The sequence below is a fragment of the Somniosus microcephalus genome, chromosome 3 (genome assembly GCF_052327205.1).
Source record: "Somniosus microcephalus isolate GS21.2 chromosome 3, FLI_Smic_1.0, whole genome shotgun sequence".
In the NCBI taxonomy this organism is placed as follows: Eukaryota; Metazoa; Chordata; class Chondrichthyes; order Squaliformes; family Somniosidae; genus Somniosus; species Somniosus microcephalus.
This window is the reverse complement of record NC_140989.1, coordinates 288,284,421-288,304,177: the sequence shown is the minus strand read 5'-3', so window position 1 is coordinate 288,304,177 and position 19,757 is coordinate 288,284,421. Positions and strand designations below refer to the sequence as shown.

The following is a 19,757-nucleotide window of genomic DNA, read 5'->3' as shown; positions in this document are numbered from 1 at the left end:
TTTCTGGTGATTTGTATAGAATCTTTTTGTTGAAACTGTGAGTGCTGATGGCATCATTAGAAGAACTAACTTGGAAAGAATTACCCAACTACATTAGTCAAAAACTAGCTCCCTAAGAAGGAAAGGACGGAATTGTCGGTGAACGTATACATGAATGGTCACGGAGCCAGACAACAATATAAGAAAGCGAAGGTACAGTGACTGTTACTTGCCTTGTTCATTCTATTGAGAAGCTAAATAAGAGCTGCGGGTAAAATGGCCGAGGCCTTACGGAGCCGTGAGGAGCTTTCCCCAGCCAAAAGGATTGTTGGCCAAAAGAGGGAAGTAAAGCTCACCCCAAAGGCAATGGAAGAGAAGTTACATAGAAGAATAGGTGCAAGGAGGGCTAAATTAGCTCATAACTGGAAAAATGAAGATAATTGATTGTCTCATGGAAGATAATGCTAATATTAAGAAAGCTGAAGACATAATGCATTATGATTTCTCCAAGTTGGATGAAGAATTTAATGTACTCAATGAAGATGTATTAGCACTTCTGTCTGAAGAGGGAAACGCTGATCAGCACAACTGGTTTGATCTTAAATCATCCAGCATTAAGGACTATGTCAAGGCCACAGAACAGTGGATGTTAAAGATTCGTCAAGATGCTGATACAGCAGAGAAAGATAAAGATGACGATGAAGTCGGACCAGATGATAGCATTTCAGAGACTTCAGCCAGACTGAGCAAAAATCGAAAAGAAGGTAGCTGTTTCTGGACACAGGTCAGTCGCTTCTACCACACGCTCGTTGCGACGCATGAGAGAGGAGGTTGAACAGGCAGCGTTGATGGCGCGCGCAGCATCTTTAGTGGAGAAGCAAGCTCTTGAACGGGAAGAGGCCCAACTGCAGGCCCAACAGGCCCAAGTGCAGGCAAAGAAAGAACAGCTGGAGATAAAAACAGCTATTGCGGTCTCAGATGCCAGGTTGAGTGTGTATGAAGATTATGAAGGCTCACAGGATGGCATGAACGAATACTGCCAGTCAATGTTGTCACACAGAGTTGGATCCAGGGCACCTTCAAGAGTTAAAAGAGAGTCCGAAGGCGATCTCCTGGCATTACAGCGTGGAAGAGTGGCCTCTCCACTAACAGGAGCACGTAATGCTACCCCAGATGTCAGACGGTCTAGACTAGACCCTGCTGATGACCACCAGAGGCCTGAAGACACAGGGAGAAGCCTATACCGAGTGATGCAACGTCAGAACGAAATTACAGAGATGCTTGTAAAACAACAGAATCTGTTTCGACTCCCTCAAAGAGACATACCAGTGTTCCAAGGCGACCCACTCAAGTAAAAGCCCTTCATCAGATCCTTCAAACAAGCCATTGACTCCAAAACAGAGAGCAGCAGTGATAAGTTATACTACCTGGGACAGTACACCAGTGGTAAACCACAAGACCTGGTCAGAAGCTGTGAACACATGAGACCGGACCGGGGATACATAGAAGCCAGGAAGTTGCTGCAGGAGCACTATGGTAACGAGCTGAAGATAGCCACTGCATATATTGAAAAGGCTACCAAGTGGCCACAGATCAGATCGGAGGACGGGGAGGCATTGAACACATATGTTCTTTTTCTCATAGGATGTCGCAACACCATGGAGGATGTTGAATTCATGGAAGAGATGGACAATCCTACGACTATGAGAATCATCATCTCTAAGCTTCCTTACAGGATGAGAGAACAATGGAGAAGAACAGCCTTTGAGATAATGGAGAGACGGAAAAGTAGAGCCAGGTTTGCAGACTTAGTGAATTTCATAGACAAACAGGCTAAAATTGCTAGGGACCCATTGTTTGGAAACATCCAGGAGGTCAGCCCGACTACTGATGGAAGAGTGAAAGCCAAGCCTGCTGAATCAAAGACTCTCAGGAAAGGTGGTTCCAGGGGAAGCAGCTTTGCAACTATCGTCACTCAGGCTGGGGAAGAAAGGTCTCAGAACTCATCTCCCAAAAAGAGCAGCACAGTGACGCCTGCTAATGCCTTTCAGAAGCCATGTTTATTCTGCCAGAAGAATCATACATTGGATTTCTGCAGTGACATCAAAGCACAGCCACATAAGGACAGAATCGAATTTCTGAAGTACAATGGCCTATGTTTTGGATGTCTCCCTCAGGGGCACCCGAGTAGAAACTGTAAGCAAAGAACAACATGCAGAGAGTGCACTCGGAAACATCCCAGTCTGCTGCATATCCACAAAGAAGAACAAGTCTCTAAGAAGAGTGAAGAAAACAATACCGACGAGAAGGTTGTTTCAAGTGCTCTGGTGTCGCTAGAACCAGAGACTTGTGGATTCACTGGGGCTGGTGACAGTGATTGTATTCTTGCCATCGTACCTGTAAAGATCAAGTCTAAGAGGAGTGAGAAGTTTGTGGAGACTTACGCCTTCATGGATCCAGGTAGTTCAGCAACGTTCTGCACAGAATCACTCCTGCCTCTAACGTTCAGCTGTCGCATAAGAACAGAAATCCTATTACGCACCATGGGTCATGAGAAGTCAATGCAAAGTTATATCCTGTCAGACTTAGAAGTGTGTGGACTTGAAGAGAAGGACTTCATAGACCTGCCTAATGTTTTCACACAGAGGGAGATTCCTGTTAAAATAGGAAACTTAGCCCTGCAGAAGGATGTGGAGAGATGGCCTTACCTGGAAAAGGTGCATCTCCCATATATTGAAGCAGAAATTGGCCTATTAATTGGAACCAATGCCTACAAAACTATGGAGCCATGGCAGGTGATAAACAGCAAGGATGACGGACCCTACGCAGTCAGGACAGCCCTTGGATGGGTAGTCAATGGACCGGTAAGGAGAGATGATGGCAACAAGTCGAACAAGGAGGAACGACAAAACGTCACAGTTAATCGCATCTCTATCGCAAGCATTGAAGAGCTGTTGATACAGCAGTTCAACGCAGACTTTTCAGAACGCAGCTGTGAGGAAAAGACAGAGATGTCACAAGAAGACCATCAGTTCATGGATTTGATGACAAGGTCTACACAGTTCATTGATGGCCACTATCACATTGGTTTGCCACTGAGAAGACAGACCACGAAGATGCCGAACAATCGCTGCATAGCAGAGCAGCGCGCCATCAGTCTAAAGAGAAAGCTGAACAAGAACCCCGACTTTCATGAAGACTACAAAGGCTTCATGAGAAACATCATAGCGAAAGGCTATGCTGTAAAAGTGCCCGAGGAACAGTTGAACAGACGATGGAAGAGTCTGGTACATTCCTCATCACGGTGTGTATCACCCAAAGAAGAAAAAGATCCGTGTAGTGTTTGACTGCGCCGCCTCATTCAGAGGAACTTCACTGAATGACCAGCTGCTTCAAGGTCCTGATCTTACTAATACCCTCATTGGCGTCTTGACTAGGTTTAGACAAGAGCTCGTTGCCATGATGGCAGACATAGAATCAATGTTCTACCAAGTCAGAATCCCTGATGAAGATGCTGATCTTCTGCGTTTCCTTTGGTGGCCAGATGGCGACGTTAGTCAAGCGATGGTGGAATGTAGAATGGCTGTACACTTGTTCGGAGCCACATCATCTCCCAGCTGTGCAAGCTACGCTCTCAGAAAAACTGCAGAAGATGGCAAAGGCAAAGCACCATCAGAGGCTGTGGAGACAATCTTCAGAAACTTTTATGTCGATGACTGTCTGAAGTCCGTGTCAACAGAAGACGATGCCATTGCACTGTCAAGAGACCTTAGGACTCTGTGTTCGAATGGAGGATTCCATCTGACTAAGTGGATAAGCAACAGCAGAGCAGTTCTAGCTTCTATCCCAGAAAAGGAAAGAGCCACTGAAGTCAAAGATCTGGACCTGAGCCACGATGTCCTTCCTACTGAGAGAGCTCTTGGTGTACAATGGTGCATTGAGTCAGACACGTTCAACTTCAGAATAATGGTGAACGAAAGACCATCCACAAGACGAGGGATTCTCTCCGTGGTCAGTTCCATCTACGACCCTCTTGGATTCCTGGCACCACTCATTCTGCCGGTGAAGCTGATCCTACGAGAGCTGTGTAGAGACAAGAGAGGATGGGATGAAGATATCCCAGAAGGTCAAGCTCAGAGATGGCTCAGATGGTTGACAGATTTGCAACAACTTTCTAGCTTCAACGTCAGTAGATGCATCAAGCCTGTGAGTTTTGGAGTTACAAAGACGGCTCAACTACACCATTTCTCGGACGCCAGTGAGGACGGCTATGGCACGGCTACTTGCCTCTTGCTGACAAATCAACAGGGCCAGAAACATTGTGCCTTCCTCATGGGGAAATCCAGGGTGGCTCCGCTGAAGCAGGTCACCATCCCGAGACTGGAGTTGACGGCAGCGGTTGTTGCAGTTAAAGTTGACCAGGTGATGCGGAAAGTGTTACAGCTCCCATTAGAAGAATCGGTCTTCTGGACGGATAGCACGACGGTGCTGAAGTATATAGAGAATGAGAAGATACGCTTCAAGACCTTCGTAGCAAACAGAATCTCATCCATTAGAGAAGCTACACAACCATCTCAATGGAGGTATGTAAACACCTCATTAAACCCAGCAGATCAAGCCTCACGGGGATTGAAGGCTGAAAACTTCATGAGGAGTGAAACTTGGATACAAGGCCCAAGTTATCTGCTGGAAACAGAGAGGTCATGGCCAGAAAGACCAGATATGCCAAGTCAGATTGCTGAAGACAACATCGAAGTCAAGAGATCAGTCACAGTAAATCTCATAACTACGAAAGAGAACTTTGACACAGTGAACAAGCTTGTTAACCATTTCTCAGGATGGCACCAGTTGAGGAAAGCAGTTGCATGGTTTCTAAGGTTGAAAGAGTTGCTGCTACACCTGAGCGGTAAGAGAAAAGAGTACCGAGCCACTATCCATCAGTCTGAAAGTAACCCTGATAAGCAGAGAATGCTTCTACAGCAATATATGCATCAGCACAAGACCACATTGGGTAAGAATTCATTGACCGTGGAGGATTTGGCCAAGGCTGAGATGGAGATAGTTTGCTTCAGTCAAAGACAAAGATACCCAGAAGAAATCGAAGCTTTACAGCGAAATACTCCAATCAAGAAAGGTAGTCATATCTACAAGCTGGACCCTACACTGCAAGATGGAGTACTGAGGGTGGGAGGGCGACTAAACAAATCTGCTATGCCAGAGGAGGCCAAGCATCCTGCTATCCTTTCTAAGGACCTCCGGGTTGCTACTCTCATTCTTCAGCATATACACCAGAGTATTGGACACAGTGGGAGGAATCACGTGCTTGCGAAGCTAAGACAAAGATACTGGATTCCAGGAGCTAATTCTGTAAGAAGAAAAATACTCTGAATGCATTGTTTGCAGACGGTTACACGCTAGAGCTGGGGAGCAGAAAATGGCAGACCTGCCTGAAGACCGTTTGTTACCAGACAAGCCCCCATTTACAAACGTAGGGGTGGACTATTTCGGGCCTTTCGAGGTAAAGCGAGGACGGAGCCTTGTCAAGAGATATGGTGTGCTTTTCACTTGTTTGACCATCAGAGCAGTTCATATTGAGGTGGCACACATGCTTGACACTGATTCCTGTATTAACGCCCTGCGGCGCTTTGTCTGTAGAAGAGGACAGGTGTCCATTATGCGTTCTGATAATGGCACTAATTTTGTCGGAGCGGAGAGAGAACTACGGGAAGCTATTGAAGGTTGGAATCAGCTTAAAATACAGGAAGCCATGATGCAAACAGGAATTAAGTGGATCTTCAATCCACCGGCTGCATCCTACCATGGAGGTGTCTGGGAAAGACAGATACGCACCATAAGAAAACTACTCAGTTCTGTACTGAAGCTGCAAGTGCTTGACGACGAGGGACTTCAAACCGTTCTGTGTGAGGTTGAAGCCATCATTAATGACCGACCGATAACTAAGACATCAGATGATCCCAATGACCTCGAAGCCCTGACTCCGAACCACCTGTTGTTGAAAACACAGCCAGTCATGCCCCTGGGAGTCTTCAAAAAGGAAGATCTGTATGCCCGTCGGAAGTGGAGGCAAGTTCAGTATATGTCAGACCTTTTCTGGACCAGATGGACAAGAGAATACTTACCTCTGCTACAGGAGCGTCAAAAATGGTCCAAAATAAAGAGGAACTTCATTGTCGGAGACATCGTCTTAATCGTGGATGATTCAGCCCCTAGAAATTCTTGGTTGATGGGAAAAATAATTAAGACCATGCCAGACTCCAGAGGCGTTGTTCGTCGCGTTTGTTTGCAAACCAAGACCAGTACCCTGGAAAGACCGATCACAAAGCTCTGCCTGCTACAAGAAGCAGCGTGAAAGGTTCCTGAATGAAAAAAGTGGACATTTATATTGTAAATATGTTGAACTCATTAGTTTATGACTCTTAAGAATGTTTGAGTAATTGATATGCTTCATGTGCCTAGTCAATTAGGGGCCGGAATGTAAGAGTCATGAAAGTTTAAGAAAGAAAATACTTTAAAATATTGGTTAAATAGTATAATACAGTTAATTTACCTGACTGACTTATTGTATTGAGAAACCCCCTATTTTCTTGTTCCAGTAGTATAGTCTGAGATACCCCCTTTATTCTTGCTACAATGGTACAGTCCTTAAGATTGTCACATGGTATCCAGCCATTTTACAGTTCAAGCTGCACGAGGCTGGAGAGAAGGTAAAGGCTTTTGAGGGCTGGAGCAATACAGTTTTTGACCGTGTTCATTTAAACGTGTTTTGCTTTGTAATTCTGTTTGTAAGGTGTTACAGTAAACAGTTTAAATACAAAGTTACGTTTTGGAACGTTTTATTTCGACACGCGTCTACTCGTTGTTAAAAGCCTCAAAGCTCAGTGGCTGCATGTTTGGAAATTACGAAGCGCCACTACACCGTATTTTCCGATCGCAGGCCTCCCGCGGGCGGAGGCCTGCGATCTGGAAAAATCTACGCCCCTACCTGAGGGCTCCTGGGCCTCACCAAACTTGAAGTGCGCAGGGCCCACGTATCCCAGAGGCACATGTAGTTTGCAGCGTCCCGGGGATCACGTGGGCCATGGGGAGCCAATCACAGAAGGGAATCTCCCTTCATACATTTGACAGGAAGACCTGTCAAATATATGAATGGAGATCAATAAAAAAGTAAAACTTTAAATACATTTTTTTTTTAAATCACATTTTTAAAATGACTTGAAATTACAATAAATTAAGTATTTTAAACAAAAATGTAATTTTTTGAAAAAAATTAAAGTTTTTTTACAGGGCTAAAAATAAACTTACCTTTTTTTAAAAAGTATTTTTAAATGATAAATCAGTGAAAAATATTTTTTTTAAACTTGTTTTCAACTCTTATCCTGGTAAAAGTAGGCCTTACGCCTGCTTTTACCAGGCGTAAGAAATGTAAGGGTTTTCTGCGGGCGGAGGGTCTCCAAAAAGCGGAACTGTCCGCCCGCAGAGTCCCTTCTCCAATGCAGCTGGAGGATCTGTCAAGAGCATTCTTGACAGATCGGAAATGCTGGTTTTCAGCACATGTGCTGTGCATGCCTGAAACCAGCATTTCCGATGTCCCTACGGGTGGGTACACAGCGCGTACCCACCCGTAGGGATCGGAATATCCGGGCCAATAATGCGAGAAAGTTGAATTCAGTAGAGACAGCCATTAACACTGAAGCTATTTGAGAGGTTTTACTTCTGGATAGTTGCCTCCTTCAAGAGATTGCGTAAGTTGTGTACAATCCATTTTGGACCAAACTGTACATCATTCATGGCTTGATGATTAATCAAAACAAAATAAATTTCTAGTCAATGCAAGGCTAATAGTAACAAGGTTAATCAATGGCCCAGAAATTCGGCTCTCCCCGGGTGAGTACGCACGGGGTACTCATCCGTAGGCCAAATGGAATTGCCAGTTTCCTGCATGCACTGCGCATGCGCGGGAAACCGGCACTTCCGATCCTCTGAACGAAGAGGTTCAGAGGGCGAACGCACACGCAGGGGAGTCTGCGCGTGCGCTTTGAACTTAGTTTTTTTTTTACAGGTTTTCCTGGGAGGGTAAGCCTGCAGGATTTACACATTTAAAAAGCAGGCGTAAGGCCTGCTTTTTGCAAGGTAAGTGGTCAATTAATTAAAATTAAAACATTTTTTCCACAGGTTTATTATTTTTAAATACTTTAAAGCAAGGTAAGTTTATTTTTAGCCCCGTTATAATATAAAATTATTTTTTTCAAAAATTTAAATTATTGTTTAAAATAGTTATTTAAAGTATTTTATAGTTTATTTAAAAAGTGTGATTTTTAAAAAATGTATTTGAAGGTTTACTGCTATTTTGTGCCCGTAGTATTTATAAGTTTTGACAGGTCTACCTGTCAATCTTATGAATGGGCTTTTCCCTCCTCTGATTGGCTGCCCATGGCTCACGTGATCCCAGGGGACGCATTGAACTAACTACGCCCCTGGGACACGCAAGCACAGCGCGCCGGCAGCTGGGCCAGGCCCCGGAGCGGAATTCCACGGGGCCCTACAGCTCAACTGCCGGCGCACAAGGTAAGTGCAGGTCGGGGGCTTGCACCCGCAGGAAGACCCCGACCCGAATTTCTGGGCCAATAACTAGGATGCCTATTAAGGACTTTGGCTTATAAGTCAAAATAGGTTCTTTTAATGTTTTTCTAATTCATTGGTAAAACCTGGTAAGGCTGACAGGGAGGGAAATCAGTGATACAGCAGCTTTTACAGGGCAGCTGCTCACCAAGGGGAAGAGATTTTGTGGTGCTGAAAATAGTGTTTGTTATAAAAGAGCAGTTAAGAAATACAGACAAAAAGGGCAAAGGTGAATGCCAGCAAAAATGTCTGATGGCAGGAATGTAGGGAAAATCCTTTGGAAGCTTTTCTACAAACAGGGGAAGAAAGGAAGCTGTCCTCACTGAAGTGGCAGGTCAAAGCAGAGGTCAAGCCCACTTAGCTGGAAGGAGCAGAGAGAATGAAACATAGAAACATAGAAGATAGGAGCAGGAGTAAGCCAGTCGGCCCCTCGAGCCTGCTCCGCCATTCAATGAGATCATGGCTGATCATCCAAATTCAGTACCCTGTCCCTGCCTTCTCCCCATATCCCTTTAGCCTTAAGAAATATATCCAACTTTTTCTCGAATATATTTAATGAACTGGCCTCCACCGCCCTCTGTGGCAGAGAATTCCACAGGTTCACCACTCTCTGGGTGAAGAAATTCCTCCTCATTTCAGTCCTAAATGGCTTACCCCTTATCCTTAGACTATGACCCCTGGTTCTGGACTCCCCGACCATCGGGAACATCCTTCCAGCATCTAGTCTGTCCAGGCCTGACAGAATTTTATAGGTTTCGATGAGATCCCCTCTCAATCTTCTAAACTCCAGTGAGTATAAGCCCAATCGACACAATCTCTCCTCATACATCATTCCTGCCATCCCAGGTATCAGCCTGGTGAATCTTCGCTGCACTCCCTCCATGGCAAGAACGTCCTTCCTCAGGTAAGGCGACCAAAACTGCACACAATACTCAAGGTGCGGTCTCACCAAGGCCCTGTACAACTGTAGCAAGACATCCTTGTTCCTGTACTCGAACCCTCTTGCTACGAAGGCCAACATACCATTTGCCTTCTTAACCGCCTGCTGCACCTGCATGCTTACCTTCAGTGATTGGTGCACAAGAACACCCAGGTCTCTTTGCACTTCCCCTTCTCCCAATCTATTGCCATTCAAATAATAATCTGCCTTCCTGTTTTTGCCACCAAAGTGGATAACCTCACATTTATCCACATTATAGTGCATTTGCCATGTTTCTGCCCAATCACCCAACCTGTCCAAATCGTACTGGAGTTTCACGACATCCTCCTCACAGCATACCCTTCCACCCAGTTTTGTGTCGTCTGCAAATTTGGAGATATTACATCCAATTCCCTCGTCCAGATCATTAATATATATCGTGAACAGCTGGGGTCCTAGGACCGATCCTTGCGGTACCCCACTAGTCACTGCCTGCCACTCGGAAAACGACCCGTTTATTCCAACTCTTTGCTTTCTGTCCGCCAACCAAAAAGTTTTAATGGTATGAGGAGGAGTACCAAAATAAATGTACCCATCTTTACATACATTATTTTACTCCTGGAAATAGACTGCATGGGCCAAATGAAATCTGTGATTTGCAGCATCATCACACACCAGTATTCCTAGCGCCCAATGTCACTAGGGCACAAATATTGGAAAACACTTATGGTATACTTATATTATTTGCATCTAATCTGAATAAAGCTACGCAAATTAGGTTATTCTGTTTCCCCATCACTTCCAGTGGAAGATCCCGGAAGTGAAGCGGAATGTGGCGAGCAGGTGGAGCAGCTCCCCAATTGATTTTCTGCCCTTGTCTGCTTAGGTTACACCAAGAAGCTAGGAAAATCCCAATGGAATAACCTGTAACTTGATTTTTCCACCCTAAATAACACTTTACTTTTCGTATTATTTTCTTTTCCAGGTTTCTTTTCTTTTTTCCCCTTCCCTCAAAGACAATGATTGTGCTATGGCTATAGTACACAGGCATCAGCAGCCCTCGGGTATCTTGCCCTTTCTTTAGGTACAAGCACAGTCAACGTCAGCAACAATTCAGGTTGATATTCCTATGCTTCAGGGATAGTTGATGTTTCATTGTCAAATGCTTTTCTAATATTTCTGATTTGCTTGGAGTTTATATAAATAACCTACCAAAGGGAATTCTATTGAAATGCATGACAAAACATATGCTAATATAGATTTCAGCAAAAAAAGTATAACTATATCTGTTCATAGTTTTTACCATAAATTCTTTCAAAGCCATTTGTTTATTGTTTTCACAGTAAGAGATAACACAGAAGTATTAATGTTTTTGCATAGGCTGTGTACTGGTAGCTATAATACTACATTCGTCTTACAAAATTTCTGGAAGAAGTAATGGTTCTATAACCCTTGGCTGTCAGTGTTGTGGAATGTGCCCTGTTTTTATTGTGAGCAGGTTCTACCACACCAGAGTAACAGACAAACAACTGTGCATACAGAAAATAAGGTTATAGATTGTTACTTTTGAACTATTATTGAAATCAATTTCTGCCACTGGACTTTGCCCGATTACTGGGGAATGTCTGTACAGGTCAGGAATCTGCCAACTACACCAAAACACTACATTCATGCTGAACCCAGCAGCAGTCAGAAAAAAATGATGCTAGTTCTTCTAGCAGCACTAGTGGCTCCAGAGGTACCAGTGAAAACAACAGTCTGTATTTTAACGCGATTTCTGAGTGGGTGGGCCCGGGACATGCAGTGAGAAGCCAATCCCCCATTTGCCTTATCTCTTGTCAACACTTCCAGGATTTCCCACCAGAAGTGCAGGTGTACGCTGAATTCACCCACCCATATTTGGACGGGTGTATTCAAATTAAATGTTAATGATGTAAATGCGTCATTGGAAAAACCTACCTCTTTGACTAAGCTTTTGGTCATCTGCCCTAATATCTCCTTATGTGGCTTGGTGTCAAATTTGTTTTTTTAATGCTCCTGTGATGCACCTTGGGACGTTTTACTATGTTAAAGGTGCTATATAATACAAGTTGTTATTGTTGTTGAAGTATTTCCCACCATTAATACTTTAGCAATGCTGGACATCAGGAACACTGTTGCAGTCCTGGCGATCATCATTGCTAAAACTATGAAGGGCCATTTAAAAAGTAAAGGGCTGTGATTAATGAACATTTTTTTTTAAAAGAAAGAAAAAACTGTTTTTCTGCTACGACCAGCACTGTCAGCTGCGCTACTTGCTGCAGAGATTTCCCTCCTTCCCTCCTCCTCAACCAAGGCAGGCGGCTAGAAATACTACCGGGGGCCCGCCACTATTACTAGAATTAGTTTGACCTCAGAAGATCCACTGGGATCAGGGCAGAATGAGAGGGGCAGACAGAAAGCCACTGTGGATCCGATTCCTGGTGGATCAGAACATAGAGGACAACCTTTTTAGGTGAACATCAGATCCTCTTGAGGGAACACCAATACTTAGTTTACCTGACAATACTGCCACTGAAGTCAGCTAACAGCTCTATAAAGTAAATGGGATATGAATTTCACCAGTTTCCAGCCAATCCAATGGACAAAACACTGCAGAGCAGCAGACAGCACGATATCAGACTACGGAGAATAAATCTGCAGCACCAGCATTTTGTCTAAAGGAGGAAGTTTGGGACTGGATGACAGTACAAGCAGTGTGGTCATATTTAAAAGGCTACACATCAATAAGAATTAAAAATCCTCATTTGAGTTTGAACATCTTCTTTAAGAAACAATTTAGTACCTGTGAGGCTGATTCTGGTAATGGGTGGTTGACTTGTTGCTGGGGACCTTCTATGGAAAGAGAGAGAGAGAACGAATCAGACAGTGACTTACTTTCATACATCAATGCAGTAGATTAACTTGCTGGCACAAGCCAATGCAAAATATGATTTAAAACAAATTGTAAGCAAGTCAGAAACGTTAAACTAGTTTTGTAACAGACCAGTTATAATACATTGCTTTACATTTATTTTAACATTTTGATAGTTCTTTTTTTATTTCTGAAGGTATGGATCTCAGTGCTGGTCAACAGAACACCTTTCAATTTTTGCTAAGCAGTATAAAGGACATGCAGGGCAGGTACAATATGTGTTAGATGCAGAATAAAACTCCTCAGTACAGCATCAGCAAAATTATTCAATTCTGCCTGTAGCAATACCGTATTTTTTTCATTTCCTGCATCCTTGTGACTCTGAGTAAATTTGCCAATAAGCTCGCTCTGAATTGGGATGGCCATACCCAAACTCATTTCACATGGGACCGCTACAGCTGGCAGAGAGAGGAGATTTTCATCCTATCGATCTAGGCTGGATTTTGCATCTTGGGCTGGGATTCTTCTCCCAGCACCAGTGTTCTGGCAGGATCGGACTTCTGTCCTCCCCTCTGACACCAGTGCTACCCAAATCCAGTTTCGTGGGTTGGGGGTTAACTAACAGTACAGACCAGGCTCCCAGTGGAATTCCTGGTGTGAAGGAGGGAGTCCACTATTGCCCAGCAGCAAAATCCCAGTGGTGCTGTAACAAGACGATCGCTACAGCACTAGAAGAGGCAATTAAGAGGGAAGAAGCACTCTGAAGATTGGAAGATTGGTAGCCCAGTAGGCTTTGAAAGAGACTGAGGCCTATAAAGCAACGTAAATAGTGGCCAGAATGGAGGGCGAAGAGGCTTCTACAAGGCCCTCTCCCTTCAAGCAGGGACCTCAGAGCTGTTACCATTGCTTCCCAGGCCTACCACAGCCTACTCTATGGCAGCCATAGGAAGCAGCAGTAACTGGAGCAACGAGGGCAGAATCCGCTGGAGCTCTCGGTCCCATGACCCTGTTGCCAGTTGTATGCGGTGGGTGGGGAAGAGCAGCCAACAGCAGTCCCGGCAGGGTAGGTGGAAAGAAATGCAGGTTGGACAGTAAAGTATCAGTAGTCCTCATTGGCGAATTTTCCATCATTCTCCGTTGTGGGATCGTGGATCAGAATCCAACCCAGATCTTTAAATTGTGCTAAACCACTGCACCACCCAATCCCTAAAAATTTGGATTCCTAAAGGAGCATCATCGCCACTGAAAATTAGCAAAACTTTCCAGTACTGGTTGTATGCAGGCAATACTAATTATGTATTTGCAATGCAGTGCAAATGACACATGGCTCTTTATCGGCAGCACGGTGGCATAGTGGTTAGCACTGTTGCCTCACAGCGCCAGGGACCCGGGTTCAAATCCGGTCTCGGGTGACTGTCTGTGTGGAGTTTGCACATTCTCCCCGTGTTTGCGTGGGTTTTCTCCGGGTGCTCCGGTTTCCTCCCACAGTCCAAAGATGTGCGGGTTAGGTTGATTGGCCATGATAAAAATTGACCCTTAGTGTTAGGGGGGATTAAATACGTGGGGTTGCGGGGATAGGTCTTGGGTGGGATGCCTGTCGGTGTAGGGACCGGGTGCTAGGGTTTGGATGATCAGCCATGATCTCATTGAATGGCGGAACAGGGCCGAATGGCCTACTCCTGCTCCTAACTTCTATGTTTCTATGCTTTCCCTCTCCTTCAAACAAAGACCTATTTAAATATACATATATATGGGTTCAATTTCAAAAACGAAGTTTTTGAATTTTTTTAACTGCAGGAAATGCAAGCCAAGCCAGTCACCTTATGCTGTTTACTGCTATTTCATCTAAATGAAACACAAGCCTCTATTCTGAACTCCATCACAATAGATATGCACATCAAATATTAAATACCACAAACATAATGTGAAACAAATGCTTTTCTATCATCAAGTGCATAACAGTCATTTGCACTTGTGTCATAGATCCCTGTAATAATGTTACACTGTTAAACGCACACACATCTGGGAGTAACCAACTCTAGTCAAATTCGGTACCTCAGCGCCTCCCGTTAGCGCCAGCAGATGGCAGTAATGGGGCGCTGATACAGTAGCACCAGGGAGAGGTGAATCCAGCAACATATGGCAAATTCGGCTCAAGGTACCGCCGGGGACTTCAACGTCATGGCCGCCCGATCTGGAAAATTCTTTGTCGCCACTTACCTTAGCACTTCGACCAGACGGGGCAGGGAGAGCTGGCGTGCAGTTCCAGGAAGCCGGCTCCAGTGATGTTATTTAAAAGCATCAGCATTAATCACTCCCAGCTGTCAGGGCAGGTTAGTTTCAATGGTTTGTTGTCAGTTTCACCCAATAGAACAGTTCCGATGTGTAATTTCAAGTTTCTTTTTTATCAGCAGTCTTCTGGCAACTACAAAGTAGCTACATTTATTTTTCAAAGATTCAAACTGCTACGCTTGGCAACATTAATGGGGGCTGTACTGGCATGCCACCTTGCCCTCCAGGATCTACGGCAGAGGGAGCATAGGCAGTGAGAAATACGGGAACATGTGCGCAGAGGGATGAGGAATAACATCAGGGCTCACACCAGGAGGCCTTACCTTCTGAGGGTATTCCAACAGCACCTGTCCTGCCTTCAATTAAGTGATGAGCAGTGCATTAGACAGCTCTGCATCACCAAGGTGGTGGTCACAGAACTGTGCCACCTCCTCCTAACAGACCTCCAGCCTCACACCAAGATGACTTAAACCCCAGATCCCTTTTGCTCACTACATCCCCATCATACCATCCCTGTGTCACGCCATATCACAGCGTCCTTCTGGGCGTAAAAGTGAAATGAGAGAGACCACAAAACATTGCAAACTCCATTAATAAATTTATGCATAAGCATATCACACATATCACATTCATTCTAATAACTAATGACCCTTGTGCCTCCCATAGTTGAATAGCTGTCATTGTGTGCAAGGTGAGAGATGTGGGTGTGAGTGTTGGTAGGTAGAGGTTGTTGGTGAGTGCTGGGGGTCTGGTGCTTTGGGCAGTATGTGAAGCTTGTGGTACAAATGGTGGTATGTAGCATTTGTTGAAACATTCAATCACCCTGCCCACCTGACTGAGGTGGATCTGCCATGAGAACACCTGCTTCTGGATCTGCCATGAGAACACCTGCTTCACTTCTCCTTCCCCTTCCCCTTCCCCTTCTCCTTCTCCTTCTCCTTCTCCTTCTCCTTCTCCTTCTCCTTCTCCTTGCTGAAGCAGCTGCACAGCCAGCAATGCTGAGAATGAGGTGCTGCAGTATCAATGAACCTCCCCTTTAAGTACTGGGAAAAGCCTGTGGCAATGATGACTTGAGATTAGACTGCACCCGATATTGGTCCACCCTTTAAGTGTAACACCAATGAGCTAGGCCTTTAAGACTTGAATTAGCACTCCAATCATTTCTTTGAGCATTGAGAATGAAATTTGCATGCAGTCTAAAACATTAGCGCCTGGCGCTAATTCTCAAACTTTTCCAATGATACCTCCCGTTCCTGGGCTATAATGAATTTCTAGCCCAATGCCTTTAAAATGATAATTGGGTAGATACAGAGAAACTATTACCTTTGTTGAGGGAATCCAGAACAAGAGAGCATAATCTTAAAATTAGAGCTCGGTCATTTAAGAATGAAGTCAGAAAGGACTTTTTCACACAAAGGTTAGTGGGATTGTGGAATTCTCTCCCGCAAAAGGCTGTGGATGCTGGGTCAAAATGAAATTTTCAAGAATGAGATTGACAGATTTATATTAGGTATCAAGGAATATGGATCAAAGGTGAGTAAATGGAGTTGAGGTACAGATCAGCCATGATCTGATTGAATGGTGGAACAGGCTCAAAAGGCTGAATGGCCTACTCCTGTTCCTATGTTCAGCTGAAGCAGAGTTAGAGAGCACTAATGCCCTGGTTCCGCTGGGTGGGCCATGTTAAAATCAGTCCTACTGTGATAAGCTTTGGTTTCAACCTAGTGAAGATGTAGACAGCAGGAGGAGCATATATGATGGGGCATTTAAAGCTAAAGAAGAGTAGTGACAGATGTGGTGTATGTAACTTGTTCCATCTTAAGAGAACTTAAACCTGTTCCACCTTAAGAGATGTACTACTTTCTCTGGCTGCTGTATACGGTAATACCGGTGGTGACCACACCCGTATATAAGTGCTGTGTAGTAATTTGCTGAGTAGTTCAGCCCTGACCTTCGACTAGTAAAGACCTGTTAAAGTTATTCTTGTGGTCTGTGTGCAGTGATTCATATTAACCATAACTGGAACACACAGACTTAACAGTGGCGACGAGTACGATCTTACCCTGCGGCAGAGATACATCCAAGGCAGTTTAACGGGCGTCGAGAAGAGGCATCCGCCCTCATCATCCTGCTGAGAAAAGACTCGGGTCTGAAGAGCAAAGGAAGAATCCTGACACGAAGCCTTCCATCAGCGACAGGCAGTGATCATCCCTTCTACCACGGTGGTGGGTAAGCCGATCAGCGACGAGCAGCAAGTCGGCCACGTTGGCTGTGGAGTAGGGGAGGGAAAACGGAGGATATAAGGGCGGAGAACTCGACCACGGCCGGGGAAAAGAGCCGGACAGAAGTCGGGGCCAGAGGCGCTGAGACTGGGGCAGCGTAAGGCACGGGAGCCGCGGTGAATGCAAACGCAGCCGGTGTAAAAGACCGGGCTGCAAGCGGGCTGGGAGACGCAACAGCGTCGAGAGAGAGCTCGACCGCGACCGGTGAAAAAGGCCGGGCAGCTACCGAGGCCGCGAGGCGCAGCGACCGGGACAGCGTAAGGCGTGGGAGAAAATTAAAAAAACCACGGAGAACTCAGCCGCAGCCGCAGCGACTGCAAGAGGGGCTGGGAGGCACGAATTGAGAACCGCTGGGGAGGCGCGAACGGCAGCAATATGGCAATCGCCATTACAGCCAGCGGGGGAGAAAGGCAAACGCGGGAAGCCGCCATTTTTGTAGGCGGGGGAAGAAGACAAGCGCGGGAAACCGCCATTTTAAAATAAAATATAAAAAAAAATAAAAGAAATTTTTTTTTGTTTCTCAAGAAGATTGCAAGGATGCCTAAGCGTGGTAACATCAACGATTTCGATGCCGATGTTGAAGATTGGGCCACGTATGTAGAACGCATAGAAGTTTATTGTAAAGCAAATAAGATATCAGATGAGGATAAAGCACTAACCTTATTAAACTTAATGGGTGCGAAGACATACGGGCAATTGAAACACCTTCTATCACCAGAGAAACCGGCGGATAAGACTTTCGCGGATATTGTTACCGTCCTGAAAAATCATTTAAGCCCCACGCCGCTGATGCTAGCGGAACGATTTAAATTTTACATCAGAAAGCAGCTGAAAGATGAAAGCAATGCTGAATTTTTAATTGAATTGCGTAAGCTAGCAAAGTACTGTCAGTTTGGAACAGGACTAACAGATGCGCTAAGAGATAAATTTGTGTGTGGATTGTTAAAAGAAGAGACACAAAAGTGACTGCTTGAGGAGAATGAGCTGACGCTTGATAAAGCTGTCGCTATGGCAGCATCGCACGAAGCCGCAGCGAGAGGCACGGCGGTAATGCAGCTACGGTCACCGGAACTCAGCACAAATCAAATGGTCTTGGGTACAGTAAAATGTTATCGTTGTGGAAAGACAACGCACGATCAGAACCAGTGCTGGTTCAAAAATAAGGAATGCAGAAAATGTGGCAGGCTTGGTCACATAGCTAAAGTATGCTGGTCAGGAGAGAAGACCAGCAACAAAAAGTCACCGCAGGGAAAGTACAGAAAGGTACACAAGGTGACAGAGAACAGTTTGAACGAACAGAAGTCAGATTCAGACGCCAGCAGTAATGAACTGGGTAGCTTAAGAGTACACAACGTTGGTAAGGAAGCAGACCTCCAGACAATTTGAGTCACACTTCAGATAGCAGGAGTCCAAGTGAAGATGGAATTAGACACTGGATCGGCATTGACGGTCATGAATAAGAAAGATTACAAAAGGTTATTCCAACATATTCCCCTACGGGATACGGAGATTGTATTAATAACATACACGGGGCAAAGAGTATACCCCATCGGAAAGATAGAGGTAAAGGTGGTCCACAAGGGCAAAGAAAGCCGAGGAATGGACTTATATGTGCTACCTGAAGGAGGTCCACCACTACTGGGACGGGAGTGGATTAGAAAAATTAATATGGACTGGCATTCCTTAAAAGCACTAACGGTAGATGCCAGGGAAACAGATGTCAAACCTAAACGATTGTCCAGAATATTGGACGATGCTAAAGAGGTGTTCCAGCAGGGACTGGGAACACTGAGAGGAATTACGGCAAACATCAAGATTGAAGAACATGCACAACCAAAATTTTTCAAAGCCAGACCGGTACCCTATGCGATACGACCTGCTGTGGAAGCGGAGCTGGAAGCGCTAGAACGTTCAGGAGTACTGTCTAAGGTAGACTGGAGTGAGTGGGCTACGCCCACTGTTCCCGTGATGAAACGTCCTTCGAGCAACAAGCCGGGAGAACCAGGGAAGGTTCGCATCTGTGGAGATTTCAAGATCACTGTTAATCCGGTGCTTCACACGGTGCAGTATCCGCTTCCGCGGATTGAGGATATCTTCGCTTCATTGTCGGGCGGGAAACACTTCACCAAGATAGACCTGGCGCAGGCGTACTTACAGATGGAAGTTGAGGAAGAGTCACGCCAGTACCTCACGATCAACACGCATAGAGGCTTGTACCAGTATAATAGACTGGTTTTTGGAGTGGCACGGCTCCAGCAATATGGCAGAGGGCCATGGAGCAGGTAATACAGGGAATTCCAGGCACACAATGTTACCTGGACGATATTCTGATTACAGGAGAGGGTGACGAGGAACACCTCGCAAATTTGGAACTGGTGCTCATCAGATTGAAAGAATATGGACTTCAAGTTAATCGGCAGAAATGTGAGTTCTTTCAGAAGCGGATCTCGTACTGTGGCCATGTCATTGACCAGGAGGGACTTCATAAGTCTCCTGACAAGATCGAAGCGGTTGTGAAGGCTCCCGCTCCGGTTAATGTATCTCAGTTGAGGTCGTTCCTAGGATTGATTAACTATTACCATAAGTTTCTGCCAAATTTATCCACGGTACTGCACCCGCTGAATGCTCTTTTGCAGAAGGGAGTACCATGGGAGTGGAGCGAGGACTGTAAGAAGGCCTTTCGCAAAAGCAAGGAATTGATAACCTCAGAGGAAGTGTTGGCTCACTTCAACCCAACACTGCCTATTCGTTT

At 45.1% G+C, this 19,757-nt stretch overlaps 1 protein-coding gene across 1 annotated transcript in view; it reads right to left on the bottom strand.

Moving 5' to 3' along the window:
- pde4ba (phosphodiesterase 4B, cAMP-specific a) overlaps positions 1–19,757 on the bottom strand; it is a 321,113-nt gene that overhangs the window by 178,501 nt on the left and 122,855 nt on the right. The window contains exon 5 of the mRNA XM_085982714.1: positions 12,363–12,412. Within this exon, the coding sequence (XP_085838840.1) occupies positions 12,363–12,412 (50 nt within the window). The remainder of the gene's footprint in view (positions 1–12,362; positions 12,413–19,757) is intronic.